The 15,377-nt window shown below is 43.4% G+C and overlaps 1 protein-coding gene across 1 annotated transcript in view; it reads right to left on the bottom strand.

Annotated features, from left to right (window-relative positions):
* CASP9 (caspase 9) overlaps nt 1-15,377 on the bottom strand; it is a 186,284-nt gene that overhangs the window by 102,924 nt on the left and 67,983 nt on the right. Inside the window, exons 2-3 of the mRNA XM_086922176.1 lie at nt 8,519-8,723; nt 3,886-3,969 (exon numbers count right to left, since the gene is read on the bottom strand). Coding sequence (XP_086778302.1) covers nt 3,886-3,969; nt 8,519-8,723 — 289 coding nt within the window. The remainder of the gene's footprint in view (nt 1-3,885; nt 3,970-8,518; nt 8,724-15,377) is intronic.

Genomic DNA, 15,377 nt, shown 5'->3' on the forward strand with positions numbered 1-15,377 from the left:
GAGAGCAGAGAAAAGAGGAGTGGCGACAGTAAGAGAAAAACACCAAACAGGGAAAGAATTAAGAAAAAATGTGGAGGATTGAAACCCCATAAGGAGTAACACATGACTGCAAGAAGGAAGAGTATAGGGAGAAAGACAGGAAGAGAAATGTAGAGACAAATGGAAAGACCTACCTCCCCCGGACCTACTTAATGGAGGCCGCAGTGTGGCTGGGCCGCTGACACGCCAAAGGCAAACCAGTCGGCGCCCGTTCGCACCTGGTCTGCGACCAGCTCCAGGAACCCTGGCCCTCCGGCCGTCCATCCCTACAACACCACCAAGCTCCTGGCCTTGGCCCCCAGAACCTGCAACAACTGCTGCTTCTCATCTCTACGAACTCAAGAAGGATCTTTCGCCTACCACCACTGCTGCTTCACCTGCAACCCAGAAACCCTCGCCAGCCCCCCACTGCTGACCTGCGACCCCTTGGAGTGCATGCTGCTGAACACTCGATCACTCTACAACATGCCACAGAAATCTGGGCCACAATCACCACCCTCACACCGGATTTAATATTCATCACAGAGTACCAGTCCACACAATCGTCTAATCCCGACATCGTGACAGCAACGTCCAATGTGTACAAGATGATACATACAGACCGCACCCACAAGCAAGAACAAGGCATTAACATCATCCTGAAGAATACCCCCTAATGCACCACCATTGAAGATGAACAGACACAAAGACAACCATCAGAGAAACCCTCGCCTACAGACCGCCGTGACCCCGCCCCGGTTTCTGCAACGCCATCTCAGAATTCATTCCCCCAGCTTTTGACTCCAAGCTTCTACATCTTCCTCTGCAACCTCAACTTCCACCTCGACGACCCAACAACACCAACTCCACCAACTTCCTAGAAATCATGAGCAAAATCAGCCTCGCTCAACTGGTCACCAGCCCCGCACACTGCGCAGCACACTCACTGGACCCCATCTTCACAGTCAGCGACAGACTCCAGTTCAGCCATGTCACCGAGCTAACCTGCTCAAACCACAGCATCAGCCACTTAATCATCGCAGGCTCACCAGGACCCGCCCCCAAAGCCCTAGCATCGCTGAGGGAACAACCGCCATCAACACCACAAGGCCCGCCACCACCAGCAACCTAAAGCTGGCCGTCCAAAACTTCTCTGACTGGATCTCCAACAGTGCGGACACAATCGCAGCATGAAATCGTCCAGCATCAACAGACCCAGCAAGCACACCTGCTGGTTCACTCACTGAACTCCGGGCAATCAAGCATGAGTGCAAGCAACTTGAGACACAATATATAAAACTTAATAAATAAATGGCGCTCCAGCAGGAATCCCACAGACCTCACCACCTTCAAAACGGAACTCAGTGACTATCACCATCGCCTCGAAGAAGCAAAGACCACGACGTTGGCAAATTGCATCGACGCAAGCGCCGGTCACACCAAGGAACTCTTCAGCATCATCAGAGATTTCCCCTGCCCTTCAGCCACCGAGAACATGATCCGCCTTTCTAAAGCCCTTTGCAACACCCATGCAGACTATTTCTGCAAAAGGATATCCAACATCTACTGTAACTTCAACCCACTGACTGCAGCCACCTTCTAACACCCATAAATGACACCCACAGCCAACTGCTCACCGCATTGAAATCGCTCATTACACCAATCTCTATAGTCATCAAGACCTTGATTCAGTCCCCAGCAGCGACAGACCCATGCCCGACCCCATCTTCAACCTGGGACAGACGAAAATCAGCAGTGCACTCACAAACATCCTCAATGCATCAATACGGCCACCGTCCCTGACGCATAGAAACACGCAACAGGTAAATCTTTCTTGAAGAAGCTCTCCACCGACCCCAGCAAAGAATTACTGCCACATCTCAGTATTCAGTTTCCCCACCAAGGTCATGGAAAAAGCCATCAATCGCCAGCTCACCAAACAGCTGGAAGGAAACAACCTGCTTGACACCTCCCAATCAGGATTCCGCTCCAACTACAGCACAGAGTCTGCCTTGATCGCCGGAGCCGATGACATCAGAACCCTCCGCGACCGAGGTGTGACAGTACCCTTGATCCTCCTCGACCTCTCAGCGGCTTTCGACACTGTACCCCACCACATCGGCATTCAAGGAAACGCCCTCAAGTGGACAACCTCCTTCCTTACAGGACACACCCAGAGAATCCGCCTACTGCCTTTCACCTCCGAATCCAAGAGCATCATCTGCAGCATCCCACAAGACTCCTCCCTCAGCCTCACCTTGTTCAACACCTACATGACTCTACTGCCTAGCATTGTATTGCTCCCACAGACTCATCATCATCTGCTCCGCTGAGGACACCCAAATCCTCTCTCTCACTTCAGACCCCATCACCACCAGATCCAACTGCCGGAACACTATGACCAACGTCGCCGGCTAGGTGAGGTCCAACTGCCTGAAGCTCAACACAGACAAAACAGAAGTGCTCATCTTCGGGAGGAACACCTCACCAATGGACATCACCTAGTGGACCTCCGAACCCGAATCCCATGGACCAAGGCCGCAACCTCGGAATCATCCTGGATCGTAAAACCATGAAGGGCAAGGTCAAGGCAGCATCCTCCACCTGCGTCCACACCATCCACATGCTTCAAAAGACCTTCAGTTGGATCCACATCATCACCAGGAAAACCATCACACAAGCCCTCGTCACCAGCAGACTGGACTACGGAAATGCACTCTACGCCGGAACCACCACCCAACTTCTCAAGCAACTACAGACTAGACAGAACACCGCAACCAGAGTCATCCTCAACCTCCCCAAATGGACCAGCATCACCCCCCACCTCAGAACACTACAATGGCTCCCTATCCAGAAGAGGCCAGTTCAAGTTGCTCGCCCTCGTCTACAAAGCCCTCCACAACCTGTGTCGACTACCTCCTGACCTTCCACCAACCACCAGACAACTGCAATCTGCCACCCTCACACATGTCCCCCGCATCCGCTTAAGTCACAGTGGTGGTTGTTCTTTCTCCAACCTCGCCACCATGTCCTGGTTCAACCTCCCCTTACACTACGAACCTCACCATCACCAACTTCAGGAAGGGACTCAACACCTGGCTCTTCGACTAAAGGTCGTCAAGACCTCAGCACATGCGTAACCCCTGGGGTGATAAGCTGCCCTTTACAAATACTTATTGATTGAGTGATACTGGCATACGAGAGAGTGAGCAGGGCAGGAGAAGGAGAGGGAGAGGGAGAAAAAAAGGGAAGCATAGGCAATTTCAGAGAAACAAAACCATGAAAGAAGGAGGAGACCAAGCTTAGTGGAAACATGGGGTAAACACAACTGTGTGGAATACCTGCAAAAGTTCATAATCGCTTACGCTGCATTCCAGCCCATCATTTTTTGTTCACTCTGCCACTTTAGACAGGGACCACCCTGATCAAACAGACTTGGGACAGCTGATTGGAATAGACATATACTCTAGGAACATGAACATAAGGAACCCCAGACCTATCTCAGCATAGTTTGGCCTCATCAATGAGGTGCAGCGCGAGGCCTGAGGCACAGTGTGCATGGGACCCATGTCTGGGCATATCCATCGAACTTACAGCATCGCACTGGGTTAAAAGCAAAGGTGATAGGTGAAATGCTTGCAACATTTTCAGCCACTATCACAATCCAAGTCATCATTTTTCTCTCACACTGCCACTTCAGACAGAACAGCTCTATGCAAATCAGACTTGTTACTGCTCGACAATAAACAGTTTAGCTCAAACTAGAGGCTACGCAGCCTTAAACTTGTATGATACGCTACAATTCCCAACCTCAGTGATCAGTGTATATCAACCGATACTCTCAAATTACTGAGCTTTAAAGTTTACCTTTAGCTTCCTTTACACGCTGGGTCTCACGAGGTTGTGTAGAAGTCCTCTGGGAGGATAACTCTCTTTCGGACATCATCTCATCTGTAACATAAAACGCATAAAATTAAACCCCAATAATTCATAAAGACCCAAGCAATACTATGATGTGCGTCTGCTCATCCAAATGCATAAATGCATCACAAATTAGTTATAGGTAATACAGATAGTATTATCAAGCAAACACCCAAGTGGATCACTGCTGGCTGACCAAAGTGAATGATTACAAGACAAGTTATATCCACACAGTGCAATCTATGTAAGAAATTAGTAATTGCACATTTGTTAAACTTCGCTCTGTGGGCCACAGGTAAAAATGTGGTTAAGTTACTGGGCTCTGACGGTGGTGGAGGTTTCCAATTGTTTCTGGAGGTACGCCGTATTATGGTTCTGCAAATTGTATCAAGTACAAACCCTTCAGCACCCGACTCTCAGAGTAGCGAGGGCAAGAAGCGTCATGCTTCTCACAGGGGTGGATTGCAGGAGTCAAAAATCAACCATCAACAAACTGGCACAATTGCTTCAATGTCATCCCAGTGCTTTTTATTTTAAAGAAAAGGAAAACAGTTATTCACACAGTAGTACTAAGAATAACACAACTTAAATGTAAAGTACAAGTCAGTACCCCTGAAGGGCTAGTCAGTATGGGGGGGACATCCGATACATTGCATGCCATTACAATGCAAGTCGTTACAATGACTTGCTGTAGGAGGCAGAAGGTGTTGGATTTAAAATCCAACACCTTCCCTACTATTGCACAGACTGGGTTGGAAAAGTAAATCATACTAATCAAGCATCCAGTGCCCCCTACAGCAAATCATTGTAACGACTTGCGTTGTAATGGTATGCAATGTAACAACATGGTCGTTGTATCATTGCATATTCGTCAGTATGCAACAGCTCCTGGAACTCACTGGAGTGTAGCTGGCACTAGTGAGTGAGAGCAACCTGGGAGGTCGCAGCGTGAGCCAGGCACTACTGCATCTTTGAGAATGCAGTTACCTGGCCCAGACTTTGTGGTGCAGTAGCCCAAGAGCTTAGTGTGCAGAGACTGCACTAGACGGGCCTATGTTGTCTCACAACAGGTGCAGCCCCCAGCGGGACAAATAGGCAGGTGCGGCCCAAATGGGCAAACACGGTGATTATGCAGTGTGGTTGCTGCCAGGAACTGGGTGTAAAACAGGGAGACCCTCCTTATTATGGATCGCTCCTGGCTCACTCTCAGTAGTCCACTTCCTGTGGATATTCCACAAGTCCGGGGACATGCCAGGTTTCTCCTCCAGGACCATCTCTACTCCTGAGGTATCTAGGCACTAAGACACACCCTCAGCTCCTCCATCAGAAAGTCCAGACCTCAGATGATGTCACCTCACCACTGGGAAACTGGCAAACACGAGCCCTAGTCACACTGCCTTACTTGGCTACTCTGCAGAGAACTGCCTTCCTTGGTCTTGAAGGATTTCCATGTTAAACAAAGTGGGGTGGTTTTGCTCTTGCTTTATACACATTTTCTAGAAAGGAAATGTGGATCCACTGCATCAAATATCAGAACCTGTAAATCCCATGGGCTTCAGTATTCCAGCTCACTCATACACATAGCCCTGCCACTATACACAGAACACATATGCAAACACTACACATATACATGAATGTCAGAGCAAGGTTCTAGGCATATACATTACATAGCATTATACAAGAGTAGCAGGTAGGTATCACTCTCAGTAATATAGGTAAAACGTTCAGGGCACACTATTAATCGTCCAAAACATACTGATGGAGCACGGTTGCACACGTAAAGTGACTTGCTCGTACTCAACCCTCTCGAAAATTATATTAATGTACTAACTAACATGTTTTGTCTTATTAATATTGCATTACACGACATATTAGGCATCTAGGGGAAACTTGCCAATGTGCTTTACTAACTATAATCCGCTTGCACTAAAATGGCTGCTGTTACGCTGGATTTTCTACTGCGCATGCGTCTGTCATGCCCACGTGATATGCTTGGTAGGAAAACCTCTGCTTCTGCGCAATATAACTAAGATGGTCATTATATGTCCTAACGTGCAAGAAGCTTGTATCGCTGCTTTGCTAAGCCGCCTGTTTTCGCTTAATATCTAACGCAATAGTTTAAATAAAATAATGGGAATAGAGTAGAAAGAAATGGTAAACAGTGCATTCATTTATATTGTGTCTCTAAAACTGTTCATTTCTATTTTTACATGCTATAAATGAACGGGCCTAAATGCTTTGCGGAACTCCATCTTTGGAGAAACTACGCCTGCGCGACAAATCTTGAAGTCACAGAAGCTGTAGCCTTGAATCATGGCCAAGACGGACATGGAAGGCGGAGAAGAATTAACTCCTTGCCTTGACAGAGGAAGCTGAATTGAATAAAATGTTTTATTGATACATTTCACTACCGGGAGGAATAAAGAACATGGGTTGATAAAGTTATGGGAGGGAACAAATTAAATACATGATTGACAACTTGCTTCAAGAGAAATATGGTGTGATGGCTACTCCTAGTTCTTGTCCAGTAAAATTGTGGGATTCACACATTTGCAACATTTGGGGGTGGTACACTGACCTGAAAAATAGTATAACTAGGGTAGGCTTAGTTAGTTAGATTGTCCAGCTTGTCCGAATAGCTGACCTGTCATTGACCCAACGCACTCAATAGGTGATCGAGAGCAGAGTTGCTGGCGGAGCACTCGGTCAGAAGACTCGATAACCCAATCGGGGCTATTGGGAAGGAGATCGATGACCCAATCGGGGTTCGACTGTTATCTGCAGAGAGGGTTTACAACGCTGGCGTGTCGAACTTTAACTGTGGTGCGAGTCTTAGTCTCTGACGGTCCTGTCCTGATCCAATTTAGTCCGTACCCTGTGCTGGTTCTGATTTCTGGCTTGCACCTGTTCTAACCTGCTGGCACCTGTACTTGGGATTCTTATTCTTTGGCTTAATGCATGGCCAGGGTTGGTCATCACACCGATCTTAGGTAACTATAAAGTGTGGGTTTGTCATTGTACTGTCTTCCTTTTCTCTTACCCACCCTCTGTCTAAATGCTTAATGACATTTTCTCTGCAATTTGTTTGCAATGTTTAAAATCTACATTAGTCTAAACAGAATAAGAAGCTAAATTGAGTTCATGTTTTATAAATATTCCAAAGATTTAGTAGATAAAGATTTTTAAAACTGTCAAGTTTGTGGTTATTCATGAAATGTTAAATGTTATTATTGTTACCTGTTTTCTCTCTAACTCCCTTAATCCTTAGGACCATAGGTTTCGGGGACTTTGGATTGGTAAGATAAATGGTATAAAATCCAAATGGTAAAAAAAAAACAATTAATAGAGTGTAGGTTTACCTTTTTAATGTATACATAGATATATGGGCCCGGTTGACTACGTTGAGCAGGTGAGCACGCGCTCTATCAGTTATTACAATACTGCCACCACTACTTCATGAGCTATACCAAGGAAAGGGGAGGTAGACAAGGAGCCGACATAAATGGAACCCTTGGTTTACCCTTCCACATCACTAAACAGTTCCAGAACTTCCCACAGTCACAAACAGGCCTAGGCCTCTGTGTACGCGGTTAGAGTATGCTGTCTGGTCAAATACAAAGTCTGTATACCCGATATGCATGAAGTTGAGCAGTCGGAACAATAAATATCAACATTTTTTTTTTTTAAGTAAAACTTATTTGCAGGAAAATTAGTCACAACGTAGATCATCTTAATAAATGAAACTTTTATGTGTGACAATTGCTTGAAATAAAAACCATCTCCGTACAACACTCTCTCAAATAAAATTTTGATATGAAGGCTAGCAATAGGCTGTATTTCATCTCTAAATTTAAGAGGCTTAAAGTCAATATTTCCTTAGGCTGGAACAGGGAGGTTATATCCGAAATAAATTAAAACATGAAAAAACTAATACCATTTTGATTACTTGTATTCATATCATGAAGCAATTTAAAAGAGCGAGCTAGATGTCGAGTACATATGTGGGAGCTATTAAGCTTAAGTTCCTTGGCATTGATGATTGGGTGTGTATTTTTAAAGGGGATTTGAAGTATTTCTAATAGTTTTATAATGGCTATTCCACACTAACTTAAGTGCTGCGTAAGTGATATTTAACAGTGTGAATGGCTATGAGACCTGTTAGCTCTTTGAAATAATCCTAATTGAGGGAACTCTACACATCAGTTGTAATATGCTAATTTATCTTCGTGAATTACACTAGATATTTTGCATAGGAGCCCTGGCCTTGTTTCGAGCATAGCTTGAGGGGGAACCCCATCATAAAGCAGACATAGGGCAGACTGCATGGAGTTCATAAGTAATTGTTTAATCTATATAAATATTCTAGTGAATAGTTGATCAAACTAATTTACATCTTTAGAGGTGACAACATTTGGCTTACATTTCCATGGTGTTTCCCTCTCCTACTACATCACCATATCCATTTTCAAAAGGATAAAAGCCAGAGAATCACTCAACTCACCCACACACACACAGTCACCAACAAAAGATACACATTAGGATCATAGTTTTAGAGAAAGAATGAGGAGACCAAACATACGCTTTGAGGCAGGTATCGGTATTTCAACTGGTCTTATGTGAACTGGATCCAATTTCTGCTTCCTGCATCCTGCGCGTAGTAATTCTGCAAGTTTAGTCTGCCCCGTTTCTTCCAAACACTCCACAAACAATGGAAAAGCGAGACTTCCACGTGTTTGTAGATCTATGACCAGCTGCCTGGCTTGGTCTCTACGGGTTCCAGCCCTCTGTGGACGAAGGATACAAAGGGTACAAATAAAAATGGTGCTTCAGCCTGATAATGTAATTTGAAAGTTCAGTTAGGAAGTTTTGGTCCAGCCGAACAAGCACACGAATATTTTCCAGCCACAGGCTTGTACATCATTGGTTCTAACTATTACTCTGTTCTGTCAATGGCATAAAAGTCTACATTAAAAACCATTGCATAACAAACTCGAGCTAAAAAGGAAATCTGCATTTACGTTTAAGGCTTAAAGGTAACGACTCCAAGTTAATAATTGCTTTTAAGGTTAAAACATTTTTACTGTGTTTGCATAAGGAAAAATCAAAATGATACAATACCACTAAACAATATGACCATAAGATTCTATCAGTTTAAAAGAGCTGTAATGTGAGTACAATTAAGATGTTGTTGCAAACATACACATTGGCACAATTGAGCATGCATGACATCACGTCGTGCAATCTTATTGCAACTTTTCTTAATATGTTATGCTTTGTGGATCTGTTGGAGGACGTGTAATGAAATAAAATATTCACACTTAACATTTTGTTGTAAATTACATTTGCTTTAGATCAACTTATTTCGAACTGTAAAATCTAGTATTATTATAGATAAATCATGTTCTGGTGAAGGATGGGTTGGTGTGTTAAGGCCCGTGTGGTGCCCAAAACAGCCTGGGTTGTGTGTGCACGCTCTGAGATCCATTATAGATAGAGACAGTGGTGATAGGTAAGGAATTGGACGGGTGCTTCTGTTCTAACGGTAGTGGCTAGTGAGGAGCTCTGATCTCCGTCCTTTGTTTGTGATTGATTTAAAAATGCAATTTCAATGCAAATCTGCACGCAGCATGCATAGTTCCCCCACCATGTGCTAGACACCATTAATGTGTCCTTAACCATGAAAACACTTGCACTTACTGTTGAAATTAGCAGTGTGTTAAAAAGAACATTGAATACAGTCTCTAGTTTGGCCCAGAAAACCGTCCAAAGGTCTAAGTCTCAGGCAATGGAAGATCATGCCTGCTGTCGTGCCAATAGAGGTTTCATCGAGCTAGCATCTGCTGTTGTGTAAGGATTAAAGTCCAGAGATTCCTGTTTCAGTCACCAATCTTGTAATTTTGTACTTCCCCCTTCAATAGTTTCCCTGTTTTTGTCTCATGTCCTTAGAATCCCAGACACTACCAATGTGCCATCAAGTGGAGTACTACAGAGTTAGAGTACGTTTAGTCAATGAGAGAGCACTATAAGTGCCCTTCCTGCTATGCACTGGCAGTAATCACTCTGGTGGAATAAGGATCAACTACTTGTTGGTGGCGGTGTGAATTAGTAGCCAAGGTAGAACTTTTTTCCTGTAGAGTTAGGTTTATTCTACTAAATATCTAAGTATAAAAGAGAAATCAGACCGATACATACTTTAGGATCACCTCTCCACCCCAGCTGTACTAATCTATATATTTCCAGGAACATGAACCATCTCACACTGGACTCCCAAGTAAACTCAAAGCATGATTACCTCTATACCGAATGTTAAAAATAAACAGGGAAAAGGACAAATAATGTGTTATTGAGGACAAACATGTTGGCCAATGCAGAAATGTAATTTGAATTATGAAAAAGCATTCTATTCTTGCAGGAGTGTGGCATTCCTATTGCCTGACACCCATGGAATATGGTTTGTTTATGCTTATTTTTTCCTTAGTAAAAAGTAGGTCCAACCCCTTGCAGCAGAAATCCTTTGGCTGACAGTTTACAGTATCACATTATGGATTAGGCAAGGGCATTGTCTGCAGCCAAGGTAATATTTGTGTCCATGTGTTAATGCTATTTGAACTTGTATTTATGGTACACTATTATTATTTGGGCGAGCACTCTAGGGAAATGTTGTAAACTCGGACTGCACTACTGATAGTTCCAGTACAAAAATGTGTACATTTGCTTGCTTTGGTTAACAATATGAGTCTATGTATAATGCTCGGAGTATGCTCTCTGATTTAATGCAAATATTTGCAGAACTTGTAACCAAGACTGATGATTCTTTGTTTCTAATTAAAATGTCAAAATATGCACTAGGAAAATGCTCTGCTAAACTACTATACATTTTAGGTACCATTTCTTTGAAGCATCATTTAGTAAAATGTATTGATGCCAGCTAGTATTTCCAAAAAATGCTCATAATAGAAAATCAGTGTCACTAGTTTCTTCTAAATCTCTTTATTAAAAAACAAAATGCAATCTTACAACACTGCATTGTTACATTAGCAAGTTTCCAAGTAATACACAGTTGATTGCATAGATTCACACAATTTTGGCATTAGCCTGATCCCTGTGTGTCATAGCTCTGTAATGATAACAATTATGAGCATAATTGTGTCTTGGTAAAAACCATTAGCTGCAACGAAAAAGAAGAATGAAAAAAAAACAAAGGTAAAGACAGAAAAGAAGACAAGGGGGTTGACAAGGAAGGAGAGGGGAGTAGGGGGTCATTCCAACAGAAGGCCACTGGGTTCCCTGCCTGGGGGTAAGGGGTGGGCATCGGGCTACCTACATTGTTATTCTGAAGGGTCTCCTGTGAAGTGTCAGAGTAACAAGCTGGTGTAGCGTCCTCAAACAATTGGAGGGCTCGGAGTTTAGGCGTGATAAAGCATGTGTGTTACAACCTAGAAAAGTAGTCTCCTAGCGGCTGCCAAGTGTGTGCGAATTTAGGTTCAGTGTGCTTCACCTGGGTTGTGAATGTCACTTGTTTCAACAAGATTAGGAAAACATGGAAATAAACAAGCTCTAGCAAAGCCAATATGTCTGACATTGGTGGTCAGCCTTTTAGTTTTGCTAACGATTTTCTGGTTTGACATGGTGTTTGTAAAACGTTATTGTTGTGGGAGCTGCCGGGCTCTCACCATTATAACAAACATTGTCAAAAAGCTAAAATATTTTTGGGTCTCATAAAACACACATTGCCACAGTAGTTCCTGGCACTGAACAAAACTACATTGTGTCCAGATATGCTCCTTGTGAAAGAGAAGAATGCTGTCACTCAAAATTAAGTAGCTAGAGGAGAGTACACACTGAAACAATTCAGTCCGATCAGGGGTTGAGGGGAATATATTCATAAAAAGTTGTACGCCTATATGTCAACTGTTTTGCCCAAAAAAACAAGGTTGCCTGGAATGTAGTGAACCAAAGCCATACCCCCTATACCTCATGCACCATTTTGCAAGTCTCAATAGCCATACTTAAAAGACAGAATGCAAAAAAAGCATTTTAAGTTCTCTTCCGAGTGCTGTGTATTGTTTATAGTTACGTTTATACGTGTGTATGTTGACCTAAACAACGATTATAAACATCCCATAGGAGTCCATGGTGAAGATTACCTTTTTAATTTAGCTCATGCTAATCGTTCTATTCTAGGATGAAAATTAAGAGTCTAGGTCCTAGTGAAAGTCACCCATGAGGCAGAAAAGTGTTTTAGACGTTTTGCCCTTTGCAGGAGGCAACGTTAGCACACTCATAAGAAAGGGGATCAGTTTCAACCTAGCCCCAAACATCACAACACAGAAAGTAAAATATAAAAGAATATAGGTAGCTAATGAGAAACCCAAACCAAGCCATTGAGAGGATTACAGATACAAGTGCAAAGTGAAACTCTGCAACTTTTACAAACAGACCCTTTTCTAAAACACATAAATGAGAGAAAAAGACAACTACATGCCTTCAAAAACTGAACAAATTTAAAGTAGGTATGTATGGGAAACTGTAGATGGGTCAAGAAATATAGACCAGCATTTTATCAAGTTTTGATGAGCTTGGAAATAAATATGAAAGGAAATAACATGGGATGCTGGAATAGTGCACAATTGCCCTTAATGGGAAACACGTGAATGGTGTGCAATGAGTCATCTTTTATCTAGATCTGTAAATAGAAGCCCTGTGATGGCGGTTGCAGGTCTTCCTCAAGTAAAGCAGTGGATTATAAATTACTAATAAAGGTCAATGTTAGCAAGTGCTTCAGATGGGCAGGTACTATTCAGTATTAAGTACCTTCTTATTTTTACATTTTACCAGCACTTCTTAACACTGCTGCAATGCATCTATTGGAAGAGTACCTGCACTTGCACCTGAAGTCGTTTGGTGCGCAGATCGTTTCCTACGCGGATGACACCCAGCTCCTCTTTACTTGTAAGAGGGGCTCGGACTTTGATGGCAAGCGGATCAGAGGCTGCTTGAGAGCGGTGTTCGAATGGTTCGAACAAAATAGCCTCAAATGCAACTCCGACTAATCGGAAGTGCTTTTTTACCGATGTCCACCTGATTCCAGGTGGCAGTCGTGGTGGCCTCAGTTTTGCGGGGAAGTGTTTCGGCATCTTGAAAATGCTCAGAAAATTCCTACCGATGCTCTCTTTCGACCATAGAAAAATGACAGTACAGGCCCTGGTGGGATCTCGTTTGGATTATGCAAACGTGCTCTACCTGGGCCTGCCTGAATATCTTCTCGCACGCTTGCAGATAGTGCAGAATTCTGCTGCTAGAACAATCTTTGGCCTCCATCGGAGAACCAGTGCCACGGATCTATTAAAAAAACTGCACTGGCTCCCCATTAAGAAACAGATTGCCTTTAAGGCGCTCACGCTGGCTTTTAAGGCCCTCCATGACTCAGGTGCAAAATATATCAGGAATCGAATGTCGTTTTACCTGCCTTCTAGGGCTCTGAGGTCAGCCTCTCTGGCCTTGGCATCTATTCCGCCCATCAGACGTGCCCGGATTGGAGGTCGCTCCTTTCGATACCTGGCACCTCATTTGTGGAACTCATTGCCAGTCCCTCTGAGAAAGAATGTTAATTTTCTGGCCTTCCGGAAGGAACTGAAGTCCTGGCTGTTTGTCCAATAGTTTTTGCTGTCTGTTCATCTGCTCCTGATTTCTGCATCGGGTTTTGAAGCGCCGGGACACTCCTCGGAGTAGCTGAGCGCTATATAAGTCTGATTTTAACATTAACATTAACTTCTAAGGAGCAAATAATTACTGTAAACGGTGAGTACCTGAAGCTCCATATTTCCATTTAAAGCACTGGTGTTACCAAACTTTAAGTCACCACAATCACCTATTACCAAAAGACGTTCAACTTGTTTGTTGTTTCTCTGGCCCACAATCCAGCAAGTGCGGACATCCAACTATGCAATACTCCCTTTTGTGCATGAATGGGAGTGAGGTGAGATAATAAACACGCAGTGCATACAGTCTTAATGGCCCGCAGCTTATATTAAAGCCTGCCAGTATTTTCCACCCTGCTCTCAACTTCAGGATCAACTTCCTAAAACTGCAAGCTAGCCTCAGATTTCAGCCCTTGCCCACAGCTGTGTGTGTATGTGAATTTTAGGTCAGTTGGGTTTGTATCTGAAAGGCTTCCTATTCTGCTCTTTTTCTGGCGAGTCGCCATTCTGCAGTCTCTGGATTCTTCGCCATTCTGCAGTCTCTGGATTCTTCGTCTTCGGTCAATTTCGGGCTTTGATTCAGGAGGTTGTTACCTATCTCAGTTTATGGTCCTCCTGTTTTCTGCAAATTAGAGTTGTCTTCCTCTGTCAAGCTGTCAACTTTTTCCCATTAAGGGCAACAATGTTACTTTTTTCGATTCCTCCTATGAGGCCTTGCTGATTGGTTTTTCCCTTGTTCCCTTCCATCCAACATCCTTCCAATGGATGAGATCCTGTGCTTCCCCTCTGCTGTACAACATCTGTAAGAGCAGTAAGTGCCTAGTGTGTGCGCAGCGGTATCATGATGCAAAACTGTATCTAGAGACCGTGGGGAAGGTAAGGACAGACTGTCAGAGGACTTCTAGAAGAATGCCTCCAGTGTCATTCTGGGAAAGAATATGGTGAAATCACATATGGTCATGTGAGTATGAGACACCACCTTCTCCTTGCATATCGAAGGCCAGGTCATTTAAATTTCTTAAGCTTCTAAGATATGCTGGAATCCTTTGGTGCTCCAGAGTGCCGAACTATGAAATTCCCTTCATGGCAAGAAAGCCCCTATAACAAGATAGGGCGTCTATGAGAGAGCGCTTGGTTGACTGTTAGGGGGAAAGCTCACTTGTCATGGTGTTGCACTTGAGCTCATAAGTAATACTAGAACAATGTTAGTTGGATTTGTCCATTTGTTCAGAACAATTACATGGGAGATCAATTCATTTCTAAAGCATTTGAACAGAACTGGTTATCCTTAAGTCATGAAAATGGTTCAAGTATTTCTGCAGTGAAATACACCAGCTGTAAACTATTTTCAACATCTGGCTCGTAAAGCAGGAATTTTCAGTGCATATGTAACAAATGTTGTACAAATGTTCTTCTTTCATAGATATAAGCAGGAATTCTAGGAGAGTGGTTCTATTTTAACATTGTGCCTTTACAAATCAGGTCTGGTAAGTTGCTTTCTTACACCACGAATGCAGCTAAAAACCAAAATAAACCCCGTCAGGTTTTACAAGGCGCCTTCTCTATACTACATACTGTCTGCTTCTCCCTCTCCAATCTTTGTGCGTGCAGGAGTTTTAGCAGCATTTTTTCAAAAACATTGGTCGTCATTTTGTGATTCCTATTTTGTTTTTGACCCTGGGAATTTTGGTTCTACTTTTTTAAAGTGATGTACTTTTGTTTTTGCAATCTTAAGGT

The sequence above is a fragment of the Lissotriton vulgaris genome, chromosome 5 (genome assembly GCF_964263255.1).
Source record: "Lissotriton vulgaris chromosome 5, aLisVul1.2, whole genome shotgun sequence".
In the NCBI taxonomy this organism is placed as follows: domain Eukaryota; kingdom Metazoa; phylum Chordata; class Amphibia; order Caudata; family Salamandridae; genus Lissotriton; species Lissotriton vulgaris.